The sequence below is a fragment of the Ananas comosus genome, linkage group 23, assembly GCF_001540865.1.
Source record: "Ananas comosus cultivar F153 linkage group 23, ASM154086v1, whole genome shotgun sequence".
In the NCBI taxonomy this organism is placed as follows: domain Eukaryota; kingdom Viridiplantae; phylum Streptophyta; class Magnoliopsida; order Poales; family Bromeliaceae; genus Ananas; species Ananas comosus.
Genome location: NC_033643.1, coordinates 4,488,518 through 4,513,476, shown reverse-complemented (window position 1 = coordinate 4,513,476; position 24,959 = coordinate 4,488,518). Strand labels below are relative to the sequence as shown.

The window sequence follows — 24,959 nt, the reverse complement described above, 5'->3', positions numbered from 1 at the left end:
GCTTAAAGATGGTAAAGAAATGTATAAAATGATACCAAAACATATGTTAAATTCAAGAAGAACAGAATGGCTCACCGCTGATTGGATCTTCACGATCATCGTCGGCCAGATCGCCAACATCACTATTATCATCATCATCCTCATTATCTTCTTCTTCTTCTGCTGCTCTCCAGCAGCATGGGCATCTTCTGAATCTCTTGAAACCCGACTACGTACGCATACACACACCAAATTACACCAACAATGTTAATTAATTATTACCAAGAAAAAAGAATACGCATAAACGTATGAGGGGTTCTTGCTCTCGACGGAGGGAGGAGGAGGAGGAGGTGGCCACCGCCGCTGCGTCTCGTTCCCCGCGCCCTTATGTATCGCACCCGCTGCTGTTGTGGTGGCCACGGGGCACTTCTCCTGGTGTTGATCTTTAGATATATGGCCACGCGGACCAACACGGCGACGAGCTCTCCGTGGAGGAGCTAGGACCAGCGCTCCGACGAGCTATACCAAGATCAACACCAGGAGAAAAACCCCAAAGCTGCCGCAACAGCACCAGATGCGATACGAAGGTACAGGGTGCGATAACAGCTAGCCCCGAGCCCCCACATCGGCGCCGGCGTCGTTTCTTGCTCTTGGTTGGGTGCAGTTGCTATGATAAAGAAATAGGAAGAGTCCTATTCTTATTCCAATTCCTATTCTCTTTTCTTTCTTGGCTAGCTATTACTAATCTCCCTTGCTGTTCCTCGACTTATATATTAGGGCAATTTCAAATATACCCCTCACAATTATAAAATTATGAGAACCATTCCTTCAAAAATTATCAATATCAAAAATACCCTTATAATCAGGGGTGGAAACGAGCCGAGCTCGAGCGAGCTTATGTCTAGCTTCAAATCGGACTTGAAATAATTCGAGCCTAAATCTAGCCTCAAGCTCGGCTGAAATTCCAATTCGATCGCCGGAGCTCGAGCGATGCTCTAATTCGAGTCGAGCAAGCTCGAGCTCAAACACCGATGAATTCTCTATCATTATATAACAACTAGTTTAATTTATAAAGAACATTACCTATAATTTGATGCAACATTCCAATAAGTTTCATAAATAGAAAATAATTATATAAAAATTGACTAGTGACTTCTGACCGATGAGGTCTAGAGAGAGAGAGAGAGAAGAGAGAGAAGAACGAGAGAAGAGAGAAAGAGAGTAGAGAAAAAGATAGAGGAAAAAGTAGGGATTTGAAAATTAATTTACCATTTTTATCAATAAGGGTTATTTTACAGTTAAATCTGAAAAGAATGTTTATAAATTTAGAGTTGTGCTCAATCATGTTTGTACTTTGTTTTATTTATGGCTACCAATAAACCCAAATAAATAAAGCCTATATATAAATTAAAAATATATATTTATAAATTATTATATATATATATAAGATCCGCTACTATACTTTTATAGTATTGGCTGCCTTAACTCATACATTTCGGAACTTTAAAATTATTCCATTAATCATTTTACATCCGTTAATCATACTAATCATAACCACTACCCACAATCAACCCTAGGGATCACATCATTCTAATGGACCAACCATCATTCTAACACACATCCCTGTCAATCAACGGTTAAAAATTTATGAGTACAAGGGGGTCCTAGTACCATAAGCAGCTATAGTACCCTGCATTATAGTAATATATATATATATAGTATATATTATATATAATATATTATATATTATATATATATAGAACTTATATATATATATATATTACTTTTCGAGCTTTTCGAGCTTTCGAGCTTATTCGAAACGACACGAGTAATACTCCAAGCCCTAGCTTGACAATGAATTTCGATGCCTTTTATTTTGTTCAAGCTCGAGCTCATTTATCCGAGTCCAGCTCGAGCCGAGAGCCGAATACTCGAGCCGAACACGAGTGAACGCGAGCCGGCTGCGCTCGTTTGCTACCCTAACATATAAATCTAGTAAACTATGTCAAAAATAACCCTTACTAATCGTTTGGTTCGGAGAATAAAAAAAAGGGTATTTACAGAGATAGGTATAAATTCGAGTAATAATGTGATTAGATCAATTTCTGCCGGTTTGGATAAAATTGGTTATTCTAGGAATAAAAATAAATAGATTGGTTAGATACGATGAAATCAAAAGATCAATGGCGTTTTATAATAAAAAATAATAATATATTATCCATTATTATTATTTGATTGATTTTAATTTAAATTAATTTCTAAATTTAAAATTTTAACTTTGAAATTTAAAATCTCAAATTTTATATCAAATTTTTAAATTTAAATTTCAAGACTTTAAAATTTAAGCACAAATTTAAATTTGAAAAATATAAATATACAAATTTTAATTCAAAAAATTTAAAATATAAAATTTAAATTTAAAATTTAAAATTTAGAATTTTAAATATTAAACTTTAATTTGAGATTATAAATTATTAAATTTTAAAAAATTAAATTATTTAATTTTTAAATATTTAAATAAGAATAGGTTGGGACAATTAATACAAAATAATTTATATTATAAATTTATAATTTTTTAAAATTCTAACTTAAACTTAAAATTTAATAAAAGAAATTATTATAATATTTAAATATAATTTATTATAAATTTTATTATAATATTTAAATATAAATAAAATGTATTAATATAGTACAATTAATAATTTTATAATAAAAATAATATATTGTAATATATAATATATTATATTTATATAATTTAGTTTTAATTCAATTTATAATTTTAATTAAGTTTGAAATTAAGCATTGGAATAGCACTATTCCATCAAAATGGTGGAATAGCAAATTTCTTGCTATTTCAGAATAACCAGGAATAGCAAGGTTTGATCGGGATAAAATATTCCTGCCAAATTTCATCTTGTTTGACGGAATAGCGAGGATAACTTTCGTTATTTCCGCTTATCCCGCGAACCAAACGGGGCGAGCATTTATGATATAACATATATATAGAACGGTGGAATAGGAGGACAAGGAGGTATAGCGGTGGTGATAATGGTGGTGAGAATGGTGGAAGAGGAGGAGGAGGGGGTTTTGCGGTGGTGATAATGGCGGCGACAGCGGCGACAAGAACGAGTAGGAAGCCGTGTATGTGGCGCTGGAACAACTTTTCCTCCTCTTTTAGTACTTCTTCAATTTCCTCTTCTTCTTCTGGAACTGTGGGATTATCTTCACGGCTTCATGAGTAGTTTCTGGGTGTTTGAGATTGTTCATGCATGTATAGCTTTTGTAAAACGATATTAATTCTGTTTTTCCCTTTTTTTTTTTCCCTTTTGTTTTGGTCTTTATTGAAATTTAGGATCAATCCAATAGGTCAAAGATGTCCACAAATTTGGAAATTAATTAACTTGCAATTTGCGTGGAGGCATGCATATTTTATTAAGGGGTTGATGATCAAGGAAGAAAAGAAAAAGATAGTAAAACTGACTAAAATACTATGATTAACTGAGACCCTCATGTAGAAGTATTTAAATGCAACTAGATTCCCATGCATATTACAACAGAATTAGATTATAGTGACATATTTTTGGGACACTTTTGTATAAGTGTTCTATTTATACTATTTTTTTTTTAAAAAAAATTTACTAAAGCTAGCCTAAATATAAAGCCCAATTCAATCAAAAACAAAAAGTTCCTCTACTCAACCAACCCCACCCAATCCATTCGATCCGATTACAAATTGAAAAGAAAAAAAAAAAAAAATTGATCACTATCTCCCCTTCTCCTCCGCCGCAGCCATAACCAGCGAGGATCTCACAGGGATTGTAGAGGGCTACGATTGCCACATGTCCCTCCACTACAGGTCGTTGGAGGAGTGGGTGCCAAAACATCAAGGAGGCCCAACGTATAGCGACCTCATATATAGCAACGCTTTTAAAAAGTATCAGTAATATAGTCAGTAACACTTTTTTTATCTGTATCGATATTTAAAAGTGTCGTTATACACCGCGCGTTTTTGCTGGTAGCATGAAATGTGTGTTTTTCCTTCTATTTTGGGCCTCCCAAAATCACCTCATTCCTGAAAAAAAAAACTCTAAAACTAGAAATATCATTAAAAAATAATATAATCATAAAGGGTTTAAAATACAAATTTTTTAGCCCTAGTGTTGATATTTTGGATTCTCCCCTACGTTGAAATAATCAGACCCTTGGTCTCCTCGTAGTTCGGAGTTTCATTACCGTTGACATGGTCAATTTAAACGAACAAAACGATGTTACAAAACATCATATATATATATATATATATATATATATATATATAGAACTATGCTACTATATTATTATTAGCACCAAGTCATTGGTGCTATTAGATTTTCGGCCGTTAGATGAAAAGATGTGGGTTTAGGATGACAATAGTACCCTAGGACTGAGTGGGTAATTGCATGCACTACAACAAGTATGAGATTTAGTGGCGACAAATGTCGCCACCATAGCCATAATTGTCGCCACGAAATGTGTTTTGGCGGCGACAATTCGTCGCCGCATGCCGCCGCCTAAAACCCCGTCGGTAAAACTATTTGGTGGCGACAATGTGTCGCCGTTAAAAGTTAGATAATTAGCGGCGACAAATTGTCGCCGCGAAAAATTAGAGAATTAGTGGCGACATTTTGTCGCCGCGAAATATTTGGTGGCAACAATTTGTCGCCACTAAAAGTTAGATAATTAGCTAACCGGACTAGTTATATGGTGGCGACTATTGTCGCCACTATTTTTCTGATCGAAAATTATTTTTTTTAAAAAAATAATTTGTAGTAATAGATATTATTGATTTATTATAAATTGCATAAAAATAATCTATAATTATAAAAATTTCTCATTCTTAAATTTTAACCTTTAATTTCAATTTAATCCTCTCAAAACAAAATTAAACCCAAACACTATGACTCAAATACCTTAGAACCAATATATATTAAATCTAATTGAATCTCTATAAGTATTTAATTATAAAATTAATCCACACAACTAAGTAAGACAGAATCAAACTTTAAATGTACAGAAGAACATAAATAATCATATAAGGCAAAAAAGAAAGACTGAATCAAGCTTTAAATGTTAAAGTATCATTGCATTGTCACTTAATACACCCAACACAACCAAAAAACAAAACACAAAAATAGTATTTTTGTCATTTCCACATACTATCAAATGTAATGTTTTCAAAATATGTCTAAATTCTTAAACTTGATTGAATACATCGCCAAAATACTACCAAAATTTTTCTCGCCACCACCTCTTATAAATCTGCAAATAAAAATAAAGAAAAATTAGCAAGTCCAACAATTAAACCAGCAACAGAAAAGTGGCAAGCTTATCATCTTTTCCACTATAAGCAACATTCAAGATTAAAAAAGAAGCCTAGTTACTTGACAACAGTATTGCACAAATACAAAAAATGAAAAGCTACCTCAAGCAGGGTAACCTAAAAATACTAAATTATGAAACTTAATCCAAATAATAACTCTTTTTCCTGCATTTTTCTACTTAAAATATGCATCATCAAACAGCACTGCACTTTGAATCGCCACTTATAGTTAGGACAAGTCATTGAACAGAGCTAATGGAATTGTAGTGGATTCCATCAGACAACTTTATTGTCTACATTTATCTTGTGCTTCCAGAAAACCACTGTTCAATGAATGATGCCAAAAGGAATGCCAACAAGCATCCATCTTGGCACTTGTCATTGTCTATGTGACTAGAAGATGTTTGGAATCTATAGCATGTCACCAACCTATTTGCGAAACTATAGAGTATGCATAAATACTCATCATGTGATTAAAGTTATGATCTGAACCCTCTAGATGATTAGCACAATTAACAAAATCTAGCAGATGTCACAAGAGGTTTTGAAATCTTTAGCCCTGACAATAACATATTAAATTAAATAAACCACGCAAATATGCATGTTATATTGTCATTAAATTAATTAACACTCAGTCATGTCGTTGAACTTAGGATTTGAACTATCTAGGTGATTAATACATTAATAAAGTTTAGCGGAGGTCATTAGTAGTTTAAAATAGTAAGTCACTGGAACGTAGTTAAAGAAAAATAGAAAAGAGATAAACATAGAGACATTCTTCTGGTTATGTAAGTTTAAAATTTGAAATCAAACACTGATAAAAGGTGTGACTAGGTTTATTATCATGTACAACCCTATCTATTAAGACAAACTGGAAGCACAAATTGGCCTACTAAGCAAGTATTCCTGCAATTCGCAATATTACCCATAGACAAATAAAAGATGTGTCAGACCTTTCTGGTTGATTATGACATAGCAAGTTGATTAGCGATATTACTCATAGACAGATTGTCTAAAAGTATAGATTGAGTAAACCCTACAACAATGCTAGCTTTGAAGGTACAAAACATTAGATACGAATTCTGATATCACATATTAAAGAATAACTACATTTTACCTTGAAAAACTCACGAACAAGGAATCAAATCCTGAAAGAAATTTGTTGTAATGTCTAGAACCACCCAGCCTTCTCCAAATTCCTACTCCAGTCCACAACCACTGTAAAGAGAATGCCTAGCGTAGTCTTCAAGAAGCAGGCCGGTGTCGACAAGGCTCTCTGCGAGGCTCCAAGAACACCAGATTAAGAAAATAACGAGGGACTCACACTTTTGGTGCGAAGATGCACAGTTGAATCATGCTTGCAAAGTTTAAGAAATACTGTGAAGTGGAAAGAAATCAAAGATCAAAGAAAATTCTAGAATTCAATAGTAAATTCACAAAATATAAAATGAAAATTTGAAAGAAAAAAAAAACTGTCGAGAAGTCAATAGTAAATTCTCAAAATCATCCACAACTTCGCAACTTCATTCACAAATCAAACTGTGTCAAATAAATAATAAAACCTGCATAAAAGTCTTCCAAAGATGCACAAATTCACCTCAAATGAAGTGCAAGGTGTTAGAACATCATTCACAGAATATATTCGCATAGAATAACTAACAAGGTGTCAAAGAAACTCCAACTGAGCCAAACCAAAGATACCAAGGAAGCTAGCAAATCATAACTTAAAAATAAAACTCCAAGATTAAAGATTAGAGCCCAAAGAAGAGCATGGATGCAGAAGAAGAGACGAGGACTGCAGGGCCCAAATTAAGTTAAAGCACATTAATCAATGAATGATTGACCGGACGGAGAGATCAAACAACCAAACAACTAAAGAAGCAAGCACACAACAACCGCAAATCAAGATCATTCTTTCATCCCAAAAAACTAAAACATAGCCCCCAAAAGACCTGAATCAACACATCAAACGGAACAAACACAAACTAGATCACTTCACATAATGGAATTAATGGCTACCCCACCTGAGCTGCATGTATTGCTTTCTTCATTTGCCGCCTGAACCTCTACTTTTACACCATTACATCCTATTCAAGCACAGTAAACCTGCTCCTTAATCATTAAAGAACCTTAAAATTACTATTGATTGAATAAGCTGAGATCTCAAAGGAATCTTGTCCAGAGGAAATGAAAAATCCTTGAAGAATTCTTAATGGTGCTTGATAGATCCTTAGAAAACTCTTGGCGCTGCAATCCTTTTCCAGTGTTTACACTGCTTTTTAACTACTTCATTTACCCCAACAAACTCTTATGCACCTTTTATCTACCTAACAAAAGTTTTGAAGCTTACTTCCTCACTCCTAATTACATAAGAGTCTCTTCGAGAGTCAGCCCTCAATTTTTTTAGAATGCTGCATCTGAAAATTTTGATTCCGATACAACTTTCGAAGTAAAGAAATATCAGAATCACAATCACGATATTGCAAAAATCATAGAAGTAAGACATCAAAATGACATCTGACCTCTTATTAGAAATAACATTTGTTAAAGACTTAAAAGTCTATAACTCCAAAAATAACTTAACTATAACCCCAAAATTGCCATGTAAATATGAAGACATCACCAACCACCAAACAACAAGAGCAGTACTGCTGTTTAAGGACGGGTAAAGCAGCAAAAACTCTCGAATTTCAACATGCTAATGCACAAGGGAATCAGCGAAATACTGTCTTTTAGATTTAACCATTCTTCAATTAGTCAAGGTTTTGGAAATAACAACTCACAAAGAAAAAAAGGTGGCTTGATTTGGATGACAAAGTAAGAAAATGTAGCAACAAACTGATGAAGTGGTTAGATTGATATTCAGCTGATCCGCTTAAGTGTACTCTCCAGATAATTCACAAAATCCCCATTCTCAATTCTCATTTCTCTTGTTCCTTAACAACAACGAATAAAGGAGTGACGAATAACAGGCAATACCCGATCAAAATTTCTACAAGGAAGTTCGAGACCCACTTACATCAAGAAACACAGAAGTAGCAAACATGATACATGAACATGACACATGATCCACCAAAAGATCCAACAAAAGATCCAAATCCTACATAATTTACAACTAGTTTAAGAAACAGTGTGAAGTGGAATATAGAAAGCCTCTGTAAATTTTACCCAAATAAAAAGTAAATAAAATGCATAGATCTAGAGATACCATGCATAAGGAAAGAAAATGGGAGTGAGCATTGACCTCGATATACTCTCAGCAACTAAAACATCAAATACTTCGATTCTCCAGAAGAAATTTACCCCTTGATGCAGGACTTGAGAAGCGATTAGCATCAATTTGGATCCATTCGTCAGTTGCTGCACCCTTAGACTCGAATTGTCAGCGAGAACTTTTCCAGCAGTAGAGATTAGGGTTTATCTTAACAATGAAGATAAAAAAATAAAGAAAAGTTTAACAAATTAAGTATGTGATAATGTTTTGCTTTGATCTCTAGTGTGCAAATAATAATAATAATAATCACTTAGGTGTGGAAATTAAAGAAGTATTTAATTAATTTTACTTTGATGTAATAAATGCTGTGCTCAGTTAAGCACTATGTGAATTTGAACCACATAAGCTAACAATTAGAGAGTTCAATTATTAAACAAGCAGAGCTTCATTCAGCTTGAGCTTAATGTACGCGCACGGCGAACCAAAAATGAAGGACTTAGTAATTAATAATAAACTGTTGTTCTATTTCACAACAATTAATTACAAAGAAAATACTAATATGAAAAATTACATGACAATGTGCTTTCATTGTTCCTCTTCGTTCTTTCGAACATATATATATATATATATGTATATACATATGTATATATATATATATATACATATGTATATATATATGTATTTTTTATAAAAAAGTACAAATGAAATTCTCACAAAACGAACAAAGCAAATCCCTAAACTTGTAAAAATAAAAAAGAACAAAGCACTGGACCTGATATCCGGAGAAATCGCGTCGTGAAAGCTCAAGCTGTACGCGCCCTGGTGCGCATCCGCGAACTCGAAGACCTAAGAAACGAACAACAAAAATGGACAAGGGTTCAGATTGAAGAAATTACAAAACAATGGGTTTTACATAAACAATATGGACGAAACCAGAGAAGTAAAAGTAAAAGTTCCCCAAAGCATTTCTTTGTTGTCATTCTCATAATGACAAAAAGGCGGAAGGTGCCAAGGCCACTTCTTTAAGGGAACAACTACACACACATGATCAAAGTTAGCAAGCATTACATGTCAAACCTAGATTGAGCCAAGAACAAGTTACTATCAGCCAAATGCAAGAAAACTTTTTGAATTTACATCTAGCCTTCACCTTTCAATCAAGATTCGCGCCGACCCTAGCGAGGCGAAAGAGTCTGGTACATTCCAAACCCTAGAAAAGATCTTGAAATCGCAAGCATCTCTCCCTGAGGGACATTCATGCCTTAAAAAACCCTAAACCCTAACCAGAGGGGATTCGTTGCATTTCTACAGCAAGAATCGAGAATCGTGGGAGAGTAGCGACAGGAGGAGCCCTAATTGTTGGGAGAAGAGAGGGGGACCTGGGAGGGGAGAGGAGGTGGCGGTCGAGGGCGGAGAGGTCGTGGAGGGTGGCGGCGCCGGAGCCGATGCTGGCGGCGTCGGGGTCGGGGACGGCGAGGGCGGCGGGCGCGGGCGAGGTGCGGGGGGAGGGGGGGATTTGATCCGTACGGCGACGGCGCGGTCGCGGAGGCGCTGGGAGTAGGGGGGTCGGAGGAGTGGAAGATGATGGAGGCGGCGCTGAGGGCGGCGGCGGTCTTGGCGGATATCAAGGATGAGAGGTTCTGCCCGCAGGGGAGGACGAGATGACGAGCCGCAGTTGGCGGAGGCGGTCTCGGCGGAGGCGGTAACAAGTGAGGGGTGCTGGAACCGCTGTGGAAGCTCTCGATGAAGACAACAGTGAGGGATGGGTAACCTGCTGAGAGAGAAAGAGTTGATAGATTTACAGCTGTAATTTCATTTAATTTTTTTTAAATGTAAAAAGACAATAAAGTCCCTAGAGTTTATGTAATAGATGTTAAATAAGTAAGGGTAAAAGGGTAATTCTAAAGGGATGGGTTGGTGAGGGGTGAAAAAAAAGGGAGGGAAGCTGTGGCGCGCTTAATAAGGATATATCGCGGCGACACATTGCCGCCACTATATTTTCTGTTTCAGTGGCGACTTTTAGATGTCGCCACTATTTTCTAGACAATGGCGGTGATAAATAAATGTCGCCACCGTTTTCTAAACATTGGCGGCGATAAATAAATGTCGTTACCGTTTTCTAAGCATTGGTGGCGACAAATAAATGTCGCCACCATTTTATATACATTGGCGGCGACAAATAAATGTCGCCACCATATTCTATGTATTAGCGACGACAATGCTTGTCGCCACCAAAAGGTCGCCACTAAAAACTACTTTTGTTGTAGTGATGGTTGACTAGTATGATCTAACAGATGGAAATGATCAAAAGGGTAAATCTAATGGCAGAAAACTTGCAGCACCAAGTGTTTAGTGCTATTGATAACATAGTAGCCAAAGTCTTTCTCTCTGTATATATTGTCACGCCCCGGATTACTCGTTTCCTCGGGCTCGCTAACAAACCCGCCATATACATAGGTAATTCCACGGTATACGAAGCGAAAAGTAGAAATATCTGTAATCATACAATACTACAAACAGTAGTATAGAGCAGCTAGGAAAATAAACCATATATATATAAACGGTGTTTCAATACATACATGTCATCCAAGGTATACAAATACTCGCTCTAGAGAGAAACAACAACTGTATGTAAAGACCGAAAAACTACAACTACCTGTAGCTGATGCTCTTCTAGCTCTGCAACTCAACTGGAAGGGTTCTAACTCGCGACGCCCTTACCACGATCAAGATCAACAACAGCAGCAGCCGAAAGCGATGGCTCTGCAAAAACAGTAGTAACAACAGGGCTTGAGAACTACTGTAAAAACAAGTAGTCCTCAGTGGATACCGCCCTCTAACTCATCGGTCCACTCTCTAAGTCTACAGGAATAAGCTGGAATAGTAAAGAAAGCTGGAACAATTCTACAGCTAAATACCTCTATACTATCATGCTTTAACTCTAACCATCTGTAGAACAGTGTTAACTCAGACCCAATCTCAAATAAGGACTGTAATCATATCCGTCCCTAGGACTGTGAACACACCCGTCCCGCCCGGTTGCGACTATACAGCTACCTCCACACTAACCAGTCCGTGGAGAGCAAGTCCAATCTGTACGAACGACACCAACGCAAATGCACTAAGCCCGACTCCAGAGTGGCACTCGTGGGCGCTACCCAACCAAGTATGCAAGCGTATCTCTGTCGAGCTCAATCAGACTCTCACAAGCTAATGTCAAGTAGACATGGTCAAAACAGGTCTAGAAACGAAACCCACGTGCCCTCGGCACAATCTGAGACCAAAAACAGAAATCTGGGTCCACCGTCCACCCTGACGGCACCCGACAACCCGAAACAGCCTAAACTCTGCTGTAAAAATAAGCTTGGCATCCCAGCACGAGCGTAAAAGCATTCTAAACTACCTTGGATATCCACCGCGCTGAAACAGCGGTGATACAAACAAACCACGGCTCTTAGACCTAAATCAGATAGTAGAATCATATGACAGGTCAAAATGCTGGTTTTCTCCTAAGTTAAATTCCAAGTCCAACATGTATATTCAACTAATTACTAAGCAGGCTCCAAATTCAGATTTACATATCTCATACACATCGATGAATTTGAGCTACAACACGATATTCTGAAGTCGAAACTATACATGTTTACTATACATATACTTAGGAGCAAAACTGATGATAAACCCACCTTAATTGCTAATCCTGGCAGCAAAGAAGTCCCGAACCAATGCTAATCCCTGCTGGATCAACCGAAATCCTCCAAGACCAATAATCAAGCTATCTCCAAGCTCTACACATTGAATTCCATCAATTATCACAATTTCAGCACTAAAGCTTAATTTAATCCCTATAGTAATGTTAAAACTCACCTAATTACCTCCAAATCAGGTGAGGAAGGTCTCAAATCCAGTGAATAATAATTAAGAATGTGTCTCAGGTCCAAAATCCCACTGTCTACAAAGATAGCATCAAGAAAAGCTCAAAAATCTCATTTTCAGCTCAATATTGCCAGCAGTCCAGAAACACATATAAACTACCAAGCTAATCTCTGCCAAAATCTGCAATTCTGGGCTTCGTGGATTCCTCTGGAAGTCTAGAATCCAGCAAACTAAGTTTCACCGCGATCCGACCTTCCTACGTTGCACACGAGCCAAAACACTGGAGGTCGTCGCTGAAGAATTGCAGAATTAGCACCTAGCAAGCTTGGAGTTGTGGATCTGGAAACAATTTGAGAATGTTTGAAGGATTGAGAGAGGAATTCTGAGTTCACTGTGAAGAAACTGAGAAAAGAGCTCACCAAGGTCCCTCTCCATCTATTTATAGGGTGCAAGAAGGGTAGGATAAGCCCCAAGAACAGCTGCTGCAATCTGATGTCCCTGCAGAAACGGGCATTTCCGGGCGCTCGGACCCACATTATGGGCGCCCGAATCCTCCAGGCTACACAATTGTTCCACTTCGGATCCTCCGCCCGCGGTGCACTGCGCCCATATCCTGCTCCGGCGGACCTCATCTACCACCAGCCACGTGTCAGCGCAAATGATACTCACGAGGTGAATTTTTCGAACCCACTTTCAGGCGCCCGAAACATGGACCCGAATTGGCTTCCAGTTCTGATCAAATCTGCACTCAACTTCTCCCAAGACCTGTTCTGTGCCCCCGAATCTGGCAAAACTTTAGTTTTGCTTATTTGAGTGCGTCGAGTCCATTTCTGCATCCATTTCGCGCAGAAACGACTCCGACTCAGTCCGACATTCTCCAGATGTGTCGACCAGTCACTAACACTGAAGCCAATTCTATCCAAAACTCTGAAACACTACATATATAGTTTTGGAAGCAAGCTTCCGAGTTTCACTGCAATGTGATACGTGGCAAGATAAATTAATAGCCTTCATTTAAAATCTTAATTATTATTTTAACATATTTTAATTTACAATTAAAGGTTGCAAGAAAATATTGTATATTAATGCAATCTTTATTATGATTGTTTATTGTATTAATTAAACAATGTTATTCATCGATCTTTAAAATAAATTTCTATTTAGCTAGTCATTTTTCTACACATGCTGTCATTTTAACTGCAGTTATCGATGATAAAGTTTTCGACATCAAAGAAATCTAAACGTTCGGCAATTTACTGATAATTATTTAAAATTTAAAATGTTATATTTATCTCAAACTTTAATTTTTGGTATAATTAACTATTCACCTAGATTTATATTCTATCAATTTACAGCAATTAACATAAGCCAAATAATTAAAAAACAATAATAAAGGAAGTGCTTTAGATGTATCTTCTTCATTTTGACCACAGTTATAACATTTATTATTTTTTTTAGAGAAATGTAGCATGTTAACTACTTTATTTATTAGAAAAATGAACTAAGCTATGTGAGAGGTATCTGTGTAAACAATGTGCAACTGTACAAGGCCAAAAAAGAAAAGATCGGCACGAAATAAGAAGAAAATCAAAGAAAAAGTAAGAAACTTGTTTCGTTCCGTTTAAATCACCCACCAACTTACTGCTAATTACATTTAATTTTTAACTAGAATAAATTACACCTTTCATCCTCAAAATATTAAGTAGCGTGATACTTTAGCCCTCAAAGTTTAATTTGTGATTTCTAGCTTGAATTTTTTTGAATTATTGCATTCAAGTCTCACAAATTTAGTTGGCTAAATATTGATAAATTATTATTGTAGAAATAATATAAGTATTGTGATTGATCATGCAATTATAATTAAAATTGTTAGAACTAAAACTGAGAAGATCTAATTCATCGGATGCGAAAATACCAAAAGAGATCCGAGAAAGAGAGAAGAAAAATAAAGCACACAATATTTACGTGGTTCGGCCAACGGCCTACGTCCACGGGCGAAGACGGAGCGAAAATCTTCATTAGAATCAAAGTGGTGTACAAAATATGCCTCTCTCACAAAACCCTAATCCCAAAAAATACACCCATATTTCCTCTCTCATCTTCCGCACCAAATCAATGGTATAAAGGGTATATTTATAATGGTGGCTAAATCCTAATACAACTAGGAATACAAATCCACTAAGATTAGGAATATCTCAATAAAATTAGGCATAATCTAAACTTAACTTAATGGGATAATCAAAACAGAATAGGGTTAGAAAACCTTGTGGTACTAGAATTCGAGACATATCTAACAAAAATGCTATATTAATTATAGCATAATAATAATTTGTGATTTCTAGCTTGAATACAATAATAATTTGTTAATATTTAACCAATTAAATTAAGTTGTGGGACTTAATATATATTACTACAAGTAAAAAAGTTTGAATGCTACTAATAGTTTGAGGACAAAAAGAATAATTTGCCCTTTTGAACGATCAAATGTTGAAAAGTAATTTCTTCATGAAGATCACATGAACAAACTACAACATGATTTTCTTTTTAAAAGCTGTACTCAATTACCATTTTTTAATCCAAAAACATGATTGAATACCTTAGAAACAACTTATCATATTGTGTGGGGAAGATAAGCTAAATGAATCGTTCAACAAGAGAGGTTAATATAAGGGAGGCTATAAGAGATATATGCGATTAAAAAATGGATGTAAGAAACGGAACCCAAACACCTCTTTAAATTACTAGGACTTAGCAACGACTCAAATTAATTAAAAACAAGTTATCCAAAAATTTAAACTAATAGATTAAAAAAATATCTTAGATATGTTCTTTGCCACAATTTCCACCAGATTAACACAGAGAGAGAGAGAGAGAGAGAGAGAGAGAGAGAGAGAGAGAGAGAGAGAGAGAGAGGGCTCAGGTCCTAAAGCATGCAGAAGAGCACAAAAAGAGTAACAACCATCATCAATTCACGAAACTTTTGAATGTTCTTTGATACAGTTTCTACCCAAAAAATACAAGAGAGAGAGAGAGAGAGAGAGAGAGAGAGAGAGAGAGAGAGAGAGAGAGAGAGAACAGATCCTAAAGCTATAGAAGGACACAAAAAAGAATAACAAAAGAACAACTTAGTATGTAGGAGTACATTACTTGAATTGATACTAACTACTTAGTTGCAATGAAACCTCTTTACATGTTCTTCGATACAATTTCTATCCAAAAAAGAGGCAGAAGAGAGACCTAGAGAGAGAGGGAGAGAGAAAGAGAGAGCACCAAATAAGGAACAATAAGGTGCCCCTCATCCAAATTAAGTTTTCTTTTCGACAGAGAGATCAAGATCCTTGTAACAGGAGCCATGCATGAAACAACCTCAAAGGCTAAATATGGCGAAGAAAATGTATAAAATGATACCAAAACATATGTTAAATTCAAGAAGAACAGAATGGCTCGCCACTGATTGGATCTTCACCATCATCATCGCCCAGATCGCCAACACCACTATCAGCATTATCATCCTGATCATCTTCTTCTTCCGCTCTAAAGCAGCATGGGCATCTTCCGAATTTCTAGAAATCCGACAATACAAACCCACGAAATTGCACCACCATTAATGTTAATCAATCAATTATTACCAAGAAAAAAGAAGATGCATATACCCAAATGGAGGGGCCGGATCAATTACGTACGAGGGGTTAGGAGGAGGTGGTGTTGATGATCTCGGTATAGCTCGTTGGGCCACTCCGACCAACGTGGCGACGCCGAGGAGGGCCAGCGCTTCAAAGAGCCCTGATATCGGTGTCGGCGTCATTTCTTGCTCTCGGTTGGGTGCAGTTGCCGTGATCGAGAATTAGCCTATTCCTATTCCTATTCCTATTCCCTCCCTTGGCTAGCTATTCCTATTCTCCCTTGCTATTCTCTACTTATTCTTCTTACGTGCACGAGTTCCTTATTTATAGCTTTAGCGCCAAGTTAATTATTTAATTAGCTAATTATCTTATTAGAACAAATTTTATATAGATTAATTAAGCCTCTGCAATGCTATAACCGTTGGATCGTTGATGCTAATTATTAATTTTAAAATCTCAAGCTAATTGAAATAAGGGTGTCAACCAGCCAAACATGTGCAAGTTGAACCCAGCTCGTGTTCTGCTCATTTCATAAAAGAGCCGAATCAGAGCTAGCTCATTACGTATAGTATATATCAAATCGAAAAAATCAGCTTGTATTCGGCTCGTTTATTAACGCACCGAACACGAGCTCTCTCATGAACAACAGACTAAAGTAATTAGAAAGAATATATATAGAAAATAAATTCATGAGATCGTTCTTATTAGATTTTTATCTAATATTGAAAATTTACATATAAATAAGTCATTTTATAATTCAGTGGGCTCCATATTTAGCTTGGCCTAAAAATCAAGTAATAAAAATTTGTATTATATATATAATTATTTATTTATATATAAAAATTAATATAAAATATATAAATTATGTAAATATAAAATATATGTATTCGATATGTTACCGAGCCAAACATGAGTAAGCTGATCTTAGCTCGTACTCTGCTCGTTTTTTTAACGAGCTGAAGAATTTAGCTCATGTTCAGCTCGCCTATTAATCAAGCGATTTGATCTCGAGCTCCTTTCGAGCCAATCACAAGTTAGCTCACGAACAACAAGTTAGATTGCCGCCCCTATCTATAGTCTCGCCATTTCGAACGTGACTATGACCAACCTGGCCTGCCACAACATAACAGGAATCCTGCTATGTTGTTACAAGATGCTAGGCCCTTTTAACTAAACAATATGTAATTACCCTTCCATTGTTTCTTCAAAATTTGTGTATTATATATATAACAATTACGAATAATTTATATGATTAAATTGAAACAGGAACCTTAGTTTTATTTTTTTTTTTTTAATAAAATTTCAGTCTTTCCATTCGTGAAAAGCTGTAATTTACTATTCCATATTTCTAATTTTGTTTTATTTTAAAGATCTGCTATCAAATAGGGCAGTTAAATTTCATTCCTTATAAACCATAAAATGATAATGCACTACGCATTATCATGATCTGCTATCTTAGGTTATTCATATTTTCAGCTAAGTTTATTTCTTAATGAAATAAACGAACCGGATAACGTGCTACCTATCCCTCTCTCAAAAAAAAAAGATAATGCATTATGCATCACATCCTATATATATAATTAGTAAATTTTAATATTTTGGGACCCTATTATTTGTAAGAATACAACAAGCACTTTTCTACTTTTCTACAGATAATATATATTTTTTTACTTTCTTATAAAATTCTGCAGTTTTTGTAAGAGCAATGTGTACTATGGGTGGGCTTGATAATGTCCTAACTATTTTTTGTATTGTCGCAAAAATTTGAATTTTACTTATCTTGCTTCGTGGTAATGAAATAAGATCTGCAAATATCTATTTTCTATTGTTTAGAAGCTGATTCATGAAATTAGATTCATATAATACAATAAAAATAATAAAGGTACCCTCTAATTTGTCACAAGGGCATTCAACCAGATGCTTTTTCTGTTAGGATTTGGTTAGATTTATAAATTAATTCTAGTTGGATAAGAATTAATATTTAAATTTATTGTAGATAAATTAAGATTTAAATATTAATTAGAGTATAAATCTAATTAGATTTAAATATAGATTTAAATATTTATTAGAGTAGGAATCCTAAATATACTAAAATTTGTGTATGTTTTATTGTAAGCATTATATAAGCACCATGTGGGGTGCTTTTGCAGAGTGAGTACGGCGAAAAAGTTGAAGCTCTTTGGTGGGTTAATAGAGAGAGAGAAAGTTGGCCGGTAGCATGCACTTTAGTGCACGAGTGTATGTGAGAGAGAAAGAGAGTTGTCTTTTAGGTTTATAAAAGACGGGAGAAGGGCATAAGAGATTCAGAAAGAGGGCTCGGGTTGTAACTACTCTGCTGCAGAAGAGGAGTCAGGTGTAATTTTCTCTTATTTAATGAATTTTATTTTACCCGCATATCTTCTGTTTTGATTTTTTCTCTCTTTTATGATTAGCTTTTCTTGAGGACACGGGTTTATGGTAAAAATTCGATTTGACGCTTACGTTACGGAATCCCAACAATCAGTACCGAATCCACAGTAGTCAGTATCTGAGTGGGTTGCAGATTCTCAAAATTCAGTACCGGGGTGGGTACCGGATTCCCAACAATTGGTATCAGAGTCGAAGGTTACCGATTTACAGGAGAGATCGACAGAGATGGCCACGAAATTCGAAATCGAGAAGTTCGACAGCAAGAACAATTTCAGATTATGGCAAATTAAAGTACGGGCAATCGTCATACAACAAGATTTGGATGAAACGTTGTACGGGAAGGAGGTGAAACCTGTGGACGTCACGGATGCGGCATGGATAAAGACAGAGCGGAAGGCGTTGAGTACGCTTTATCTATTATTAGCATATGAGATTCTTTACAATGTAGCCAGCGAGACGACGTCGGCGAAATTGTGAAAGAAATTAGAAGATCTGTATATGACCAAATCCTTAACGAACAAGTTATAGTTGAAGCAGCGATTGTTTACGTTGTGGATGCAAGAAGTGGTGAGACTACATGATCATCTAAACGAGTTCAACAAGGTGGTAGCCCAGTTGACTAGTATTGGAGTCAATCTAGATGACGAGGATAAGGCACTGATTTTATTATCTTCGCTATCGACAGCGTATGAGCATGCATATGGTGACCACATTTCTTTATGGCAAGGAGACCATAAGTGTGGAGGCGGTCACGGCGGCGCTTCTCTCAAACGAGATGCAGAAGATGACTTACGAGTCCGGCATGCAGAGCCGGGATACTACTTTGGTGGCAAGAGCGAAAAAGGAGGCGAGAATATCAGCGATCGGAGATCGACAGAAGAAGCCGCTATCCGAGATGGAGTGCTTCTACTGTCATCGGAAAGGGCATATCAAGCAAAATTGTCGAAAATTTCGTGATGATCCGAAGGAGTTAAAGCGACAGAATGAGAAAACATTCATGAACCAAGACGAGACAGTATCAGCAACAGCGCAGGCGGCAGAATCGAACATGATCGATTTTGATGTGCTGTATGTGGCGACCAGAGGTGTGAAAATTTCGAATGATGTACAAGTGCTCGATTCGGCGCGTTCCTTTCATGTCTGCCCGAAGAAAAAGTATTTTGCCACCTATAAAGTGATTAAGAGAGGAAAAGCTCTGATGGGAAACGGAACGACGTCCAAAGTTTTGGGAGTCGGCACTGTGAAGATCCGAATGCACGATGGGGTCGTGAGGACGCTGACAAGTGTGTGGCACATTCCTAGATTGAAGCACAGTTTGATCTCGTTAAGCGCGTTGGACTCGACGGGCTACGAATTTTCAGCTTCAGGTGGAGCTATGAGAGTTCAAAAGCGAGATCGGGTTGTGTGCGAGGCGAACAAGCGCGGGAACTTATACGTTCTGAATGGAAGCATAGTCAGAACGGATGCGAATGCGGTTTGGGTTCCAAAAGTTCACGGAGGTGCAATCACTCGAGACGGAGCGGCGGATACAGCGACATCGAGCGGAGGAGACAAGCTAAAGATGGAGCTTGCATGGTGAGCTCGACGCATGGGTTGAAGACTATAAATCCAACCAAGGTGGAGAATGTTAGGAGTTGATTAGATTTGTAGATTAATTCTAGTTGGATTAGAATTAATAAATCTATTGGAGATAAATTAAGATTTAAATATTAATTAGACTATGAATCTAACTATTAGGATAAATATTTAAATCTATTGGAGATAAACTAAATATAGATTTAAATATAATTAGAGTAGGAATCTTAAATATATTAGGATTTGGGTACGTTTTTTGTAAGCATTATATTAGTATTACGTGGGGTGCTTTTGGAGAGTGAGTACAACCAAAAAGTTGAAGCTCTCTGGTGGGTTGTACCAGAGAGAGAGTTGGCCGGTTGCATACACCTAGTGCACGTGTCATGCCCTAGACTTCAGCGGAAGCTCACAGTAACGTGCACAGACCCGCCATGTACACCCGAACCTCAAGTGTACACCAGGCGTCTACAAACAATATAGTAAGAGCATAATATTCTAACCAGATAATCAGAGCAAAAACTTAGAAGTTTATAAGATTATACAATTACAAAACCTTAATATAGCTTAGAAGCAAAGTACAAAGTACATTCTATATAATCCCACTATGCAACACTGAACTCAACTAGAAAAACTAGTATGATTTCATCTATTTAACATCAAGAAGGTTCTAACTAGCCGCTGACCTCTTGCCAGGAACCCTAGCCTTTCTCGCAGTGGAAGGCTCTGCACAAAAACGACCAACAGAAGGGTGTGAGAACTATTAAACAATAGTTCTCAGTGGGTAAGCCGCCGAGAGTGGCGAAGTACACCATTGGGTCAACTAAGGCATGAGTAAGTAGCAGCAAACAAGGAATGTAAATACAACAAATAAATAAAGCGAGTTAACTATAAATATGCCTCAACAAGATATATTTACTAACATGTCTTATATGCCAATTCATCATACACATGCTTTATATGTCATGCTAATTCTCAGCTTAATCATCTATATGGCATGATTCATGCAGAATACTATTCTTATAGTTTAATTAATGTCATCATGTAGCATTTCCCTACATTAACAAGAGTGTAAATGTACTACTGGTACTGTAACTATACTACTGACTAACAAGGATATCAACCTCCTAGTATGTCATTACTAGGTTTACTCAACTAATGACATAAAGTATCCTCACTACTATGTCCATTTAAGATTAAAGTCACTTACGTTAACCCAATTAACGGAAGACTTACACGTGGTAAGGTCTCAGCTCGTGCCGTGCCTAATAGCCCCGTGGAAGTCAACACTACCCACGGCAATCCACTTCGGCGCTCAGTCTCTCGTACATAAGCGAGCAATCCGTCGCGTAGGCTAACTCCGGAGTGCCGGCTTGTGGGGCGCGACCCTCACAAGCGTGTGCGAATGAGCACATTGGCAAGCAAGCGTAATTCATAGCATAAGGTTTACAAGTTCATCATGTCTCTAACATGGAATCTCAATTCGACACCAGGTCGATAAGTAACGCTAAGTTATAATCCACTATCAACTACTTGATAATATGTTTCTACCAACAGATTGTATGACTCATATAAGTATGTGCTTTACATCATATTGATGATTCTAGTGGTTATACCCGTATATTCACATATGGTTCTCTCACTACTCCCTATATACATAAGAAAAGTGACTTACTAAGGTCATACTCAATGACTCATTGTAGTGTTCATGCGACTCATAACATATATTCTATAGTTCTATACAAACCTCCACTACCTAGTAAACAAGTATTATGCAAGTACTTTTACTTGCCTGTACAAGTGTGTCATCATGTCCAATTCTAGTCATTTACTAGATGATATATTTAATAGCATAATATTCATGTTGTGTTATATAACCCAATTCTAGTTACTTAACTAGAACATGTACAAAATACAAGGTTCACACTAATTCTATTCGATAAAAACAATAACCAACTTGTCAACATAAGTATGCAAAACATCATCTATGATACTCTTTATCTGATTTCCATATAAATGTATAAGTACCCTCCCTATACATGATATACCAAGAGTTCTAGTATCTTGTCTATAACATGAAATTGTATGATTTAACTCAAAAGTAAAACATATAATATCTCATTCACTTGGTTATACATCTAAACTAAGTGTCGTATTCACAACTTTATATCCATTCATTCGTAAATGATGTCCTACTTAACTTGCCTACAAAAGTATACTAATATCAGGTAATGCAGGTTCAACAAGCAAATGATCTAGGTATACGAAGCCATTTCATAATTCTCCCCTACTGCATAGAGGTTTCCTTTTATGCAAATTTATGCATCTTGATGCATGCCCAAATTCATTCAAATAAACATGTATTCACGTGAATATGCAACAATTTCAATTCCATAATGCTAAAGAAGACATAGAGGGAATTCACCCATTTCAGAAAGGTCGAATCCACCAATCAGTCGATGATTTTCATTGATCCCGCAGCTGAAGGTAATCTGAAGCCTCCAGGTACTCTAGTAAACATTCTAAAATCAACTAGGAGCGTAGTTCAACCCTTTACATCAAAACTCCCATAATCACTTGGTTTAGGTATAAATCTCACCTAGGATTGAATCAAAATCAAATCTCCACTTCACTTCAGGTTATAGCACACCACCTCTAACCTTCGATGACTACAAATTTCAGCCCAAAGGAGTCAAATTCCCTGCTGCGAACCTGTTGTGAGTTTGCAAAGAACTTCATTAAAATATTAATTTCAACATGTATAGTAATTTCAGCTTCCACCCAAATAACTCAGAGAACTTACCTCAATCCCTGTTAAATAACATACTAACCTTTCTCAAGTTCTCGAGTTTCAACCGGTTACTTAGTTTTTAAACTCCCTCACAGCCAAGTACTCACATATAATACATCACACACAGCTTTTCTCTAGGTTCTATGGCAAGAGCAAGTTTTAGAATTCAAGAATCCCATTGCTCAACCTCTTTGCAGGGTAAACACCACAACTTTAACAAAGAGTAACAACCATACCTCAGGTTTGAAGCTCCAATAAGTTATTTCCCAATTGCCAACAAATATCCATCACCCACATAGCTTTTTCTTTAGGTTTCTAGGGCAGCTACCACTTTAAACAGCCAAGAACCTAAAGCTTAAGCTCTTATAACATAAATAACATACTTCCTATCATAGAGATATAACTATCTCACCCCAGGATTCACTCTCCACCAAGCTTTCTCCCTACTGCTGAAGTTTTTTCTCAGCTCAAACACCAATCCATCACTTCTCCATCACCCTCTACTTCCTACGGTTCCATTAGAGAGAGAGAGAAGAAAGAGATAAGAAAAATGAGAGGAGAGAGTGTTTCCTGCATGAGAACCACATACATAGGCTGGGGTTTAAAGATAAGACCGAAGCAATTGCACTTAACCCCCTAACACAAGCTGTAATTCAGCTTTACAATACAGTCCACGAGACTGCGTACCGGTACCCCCCTGTATTGGTAACGGTACTCAGTGCATAATCTGCACTTTGGCAGCAATAATGCTCCGAGGCCATTTTCTTGCTTCCACTTCGCTCCGAGTACCTCTACACACTTCCGAAACATAACCTCAACTATCCCCATGCTTCTAAAATAGCTCGAGAATACCACAATTAATAGTCATGCCTCAACTTGATCCATCCGATCAAAATCAGCCTTGTAATCCGTAGATTTTCTTTCGAATTCGTTTCGCGCCCAATTTTCGCCGAAACATTCAAATACTTCCAGTAATCATTCCCACGCCTCCAAAAATGCTCGGGAATGATGCACAACCAGTGCCAGCTTCACTTTGATCCCCGAGACCAAAGTTAGCATCGCAACCAGTTTGCATTTCAGTATATTACAGCACGGGTGCATGTGAGAGAGAAGGAGAGTTGTCTTTTAGCTTTACAAAAGACGAGAGAATGATAGAAGAGATTCAGAAAAAGGGCTCGGGTTGCAGCCACTCTGTTCCAGAAGAGTAGTCAGGTGTAATTTTTTCTTATTTAATGAATCTTATTTTACCCACATATTTTCTGTTGGTTTTTTCTCTCTTTTATAATTAGCTTCTGCTGAGGAGACGGATTTATTATAAAAATCCGATTTGACACTTCCGTTTGCAGAATCCCAACAATCAAGACCGAATCCACAGTCGTCGATATTGAAGCGGTTAGCAGATTCTCAAAATCCGGGATCGGGGCGAGTACCGGATTCCCAACATTTTCAATCCCAAATCTAATTCTTTGGTATAGAATAACAGGACAATTAGATAAGGTTCTAAAGCACTTTTTGATTTTATCTTAGAGTTTTGATAAAAACAAACAATTAATTAGTTATATTATAGTTATAAGAATCACCATAGATCGAGCCATAAAACTATGTAATTCAGGCCACTGGCACATAGCGGAGTTAGCTAAAGACTATTGATGGCCGGTATCCGATATCTCAAATTTAAATATAGTTGTTTCACATATCTAACTGATCGAATTAAATTTCAAGAAATGAACAAAATGGACAAATTGCTAATTTTCTCTAAAAAAGAAAAAGACTACGCAACTTAGCTAATTTCCAACCTTTTTTAAATTTGAATAAAAAGCAATTCTTAATGTTTCATAAAAAAATACAGAGAAAAAAAAAGAAAAACAACAACAAAATGATGTAAGTAGCTCTATACGCAAACTAAATATATTTCTCCTTTTTTGAACAGAGCATAAAATGCAAACCATAAGCCCAATTATCATTGCATGACCATTTGTTGGCTTAAAGAGGCCATTATCGTGGCTTGTGGTGAGAGGTCAAATTGGGCGAGTCACATTCAAAATGGTGGGAGGTCGGATTGGGTCAAGTCATATTCGAAGTGGTGTCAATTAAGCTGGTTTAATCGCCCTAATCAATATTCAGTAGATACTTGAAACG

At 36.6% G+C, this 24,959-nt stretch overlaps 1 protein-coding gene and 1 long non-coding RNA gene across 8 annotated transcripts; both read right to left on the bottom strand.

The window, feature by feature from the left end:
• LOC109728377 (formin-like protein 14) lies at window positions 53-10,998 on the bottom strand. Its single transcript, XM_020258769.1, has 6 exons — window positions 10,992-10,998; window positions 9,929-10,320; window positions 9,322-9,395; window positions 3,005-3,209; window positions 262-498; window positions 53-208 (listed from the first exon to the last, which is right to left on the bottom strand). Exons 1-6 carry the CDS (start codon window positions 10,996-10,998, stop codon window positions 53-55), a joined length of 1,071 nt encoding a protein of 356 aa, XP_020114358.1.
• LOC109728011 lies at window positions 15,514-23,596 on the bottom strand. 7 transcript variants are annotated; one of them, XR_002220887.1, is made up of 5 exons: window positions 23,057-23,596; window positions 22,629-22,741; window positions 22,455-22,539; window positions 16,109-20,755; window positions 15,514-15,988 (listed from the first exon to the last, which is right to left on the bottom strand). It is a non-coding gene; the product is annotated as an uncharacterized LOC109728011 (long non-coding RNA). The 7 variants fall into 7 exon arrangements; XR_002220889.1 differs by adding an exon at window positions 22,861-22,961 and having other exon boundaries at window positions 16,109-22,539; window positions 23,057-23,563; XR_002220885.1 differs by having other exon boundaries at window positions 22,455-22,741; window positions 23,057-23,595.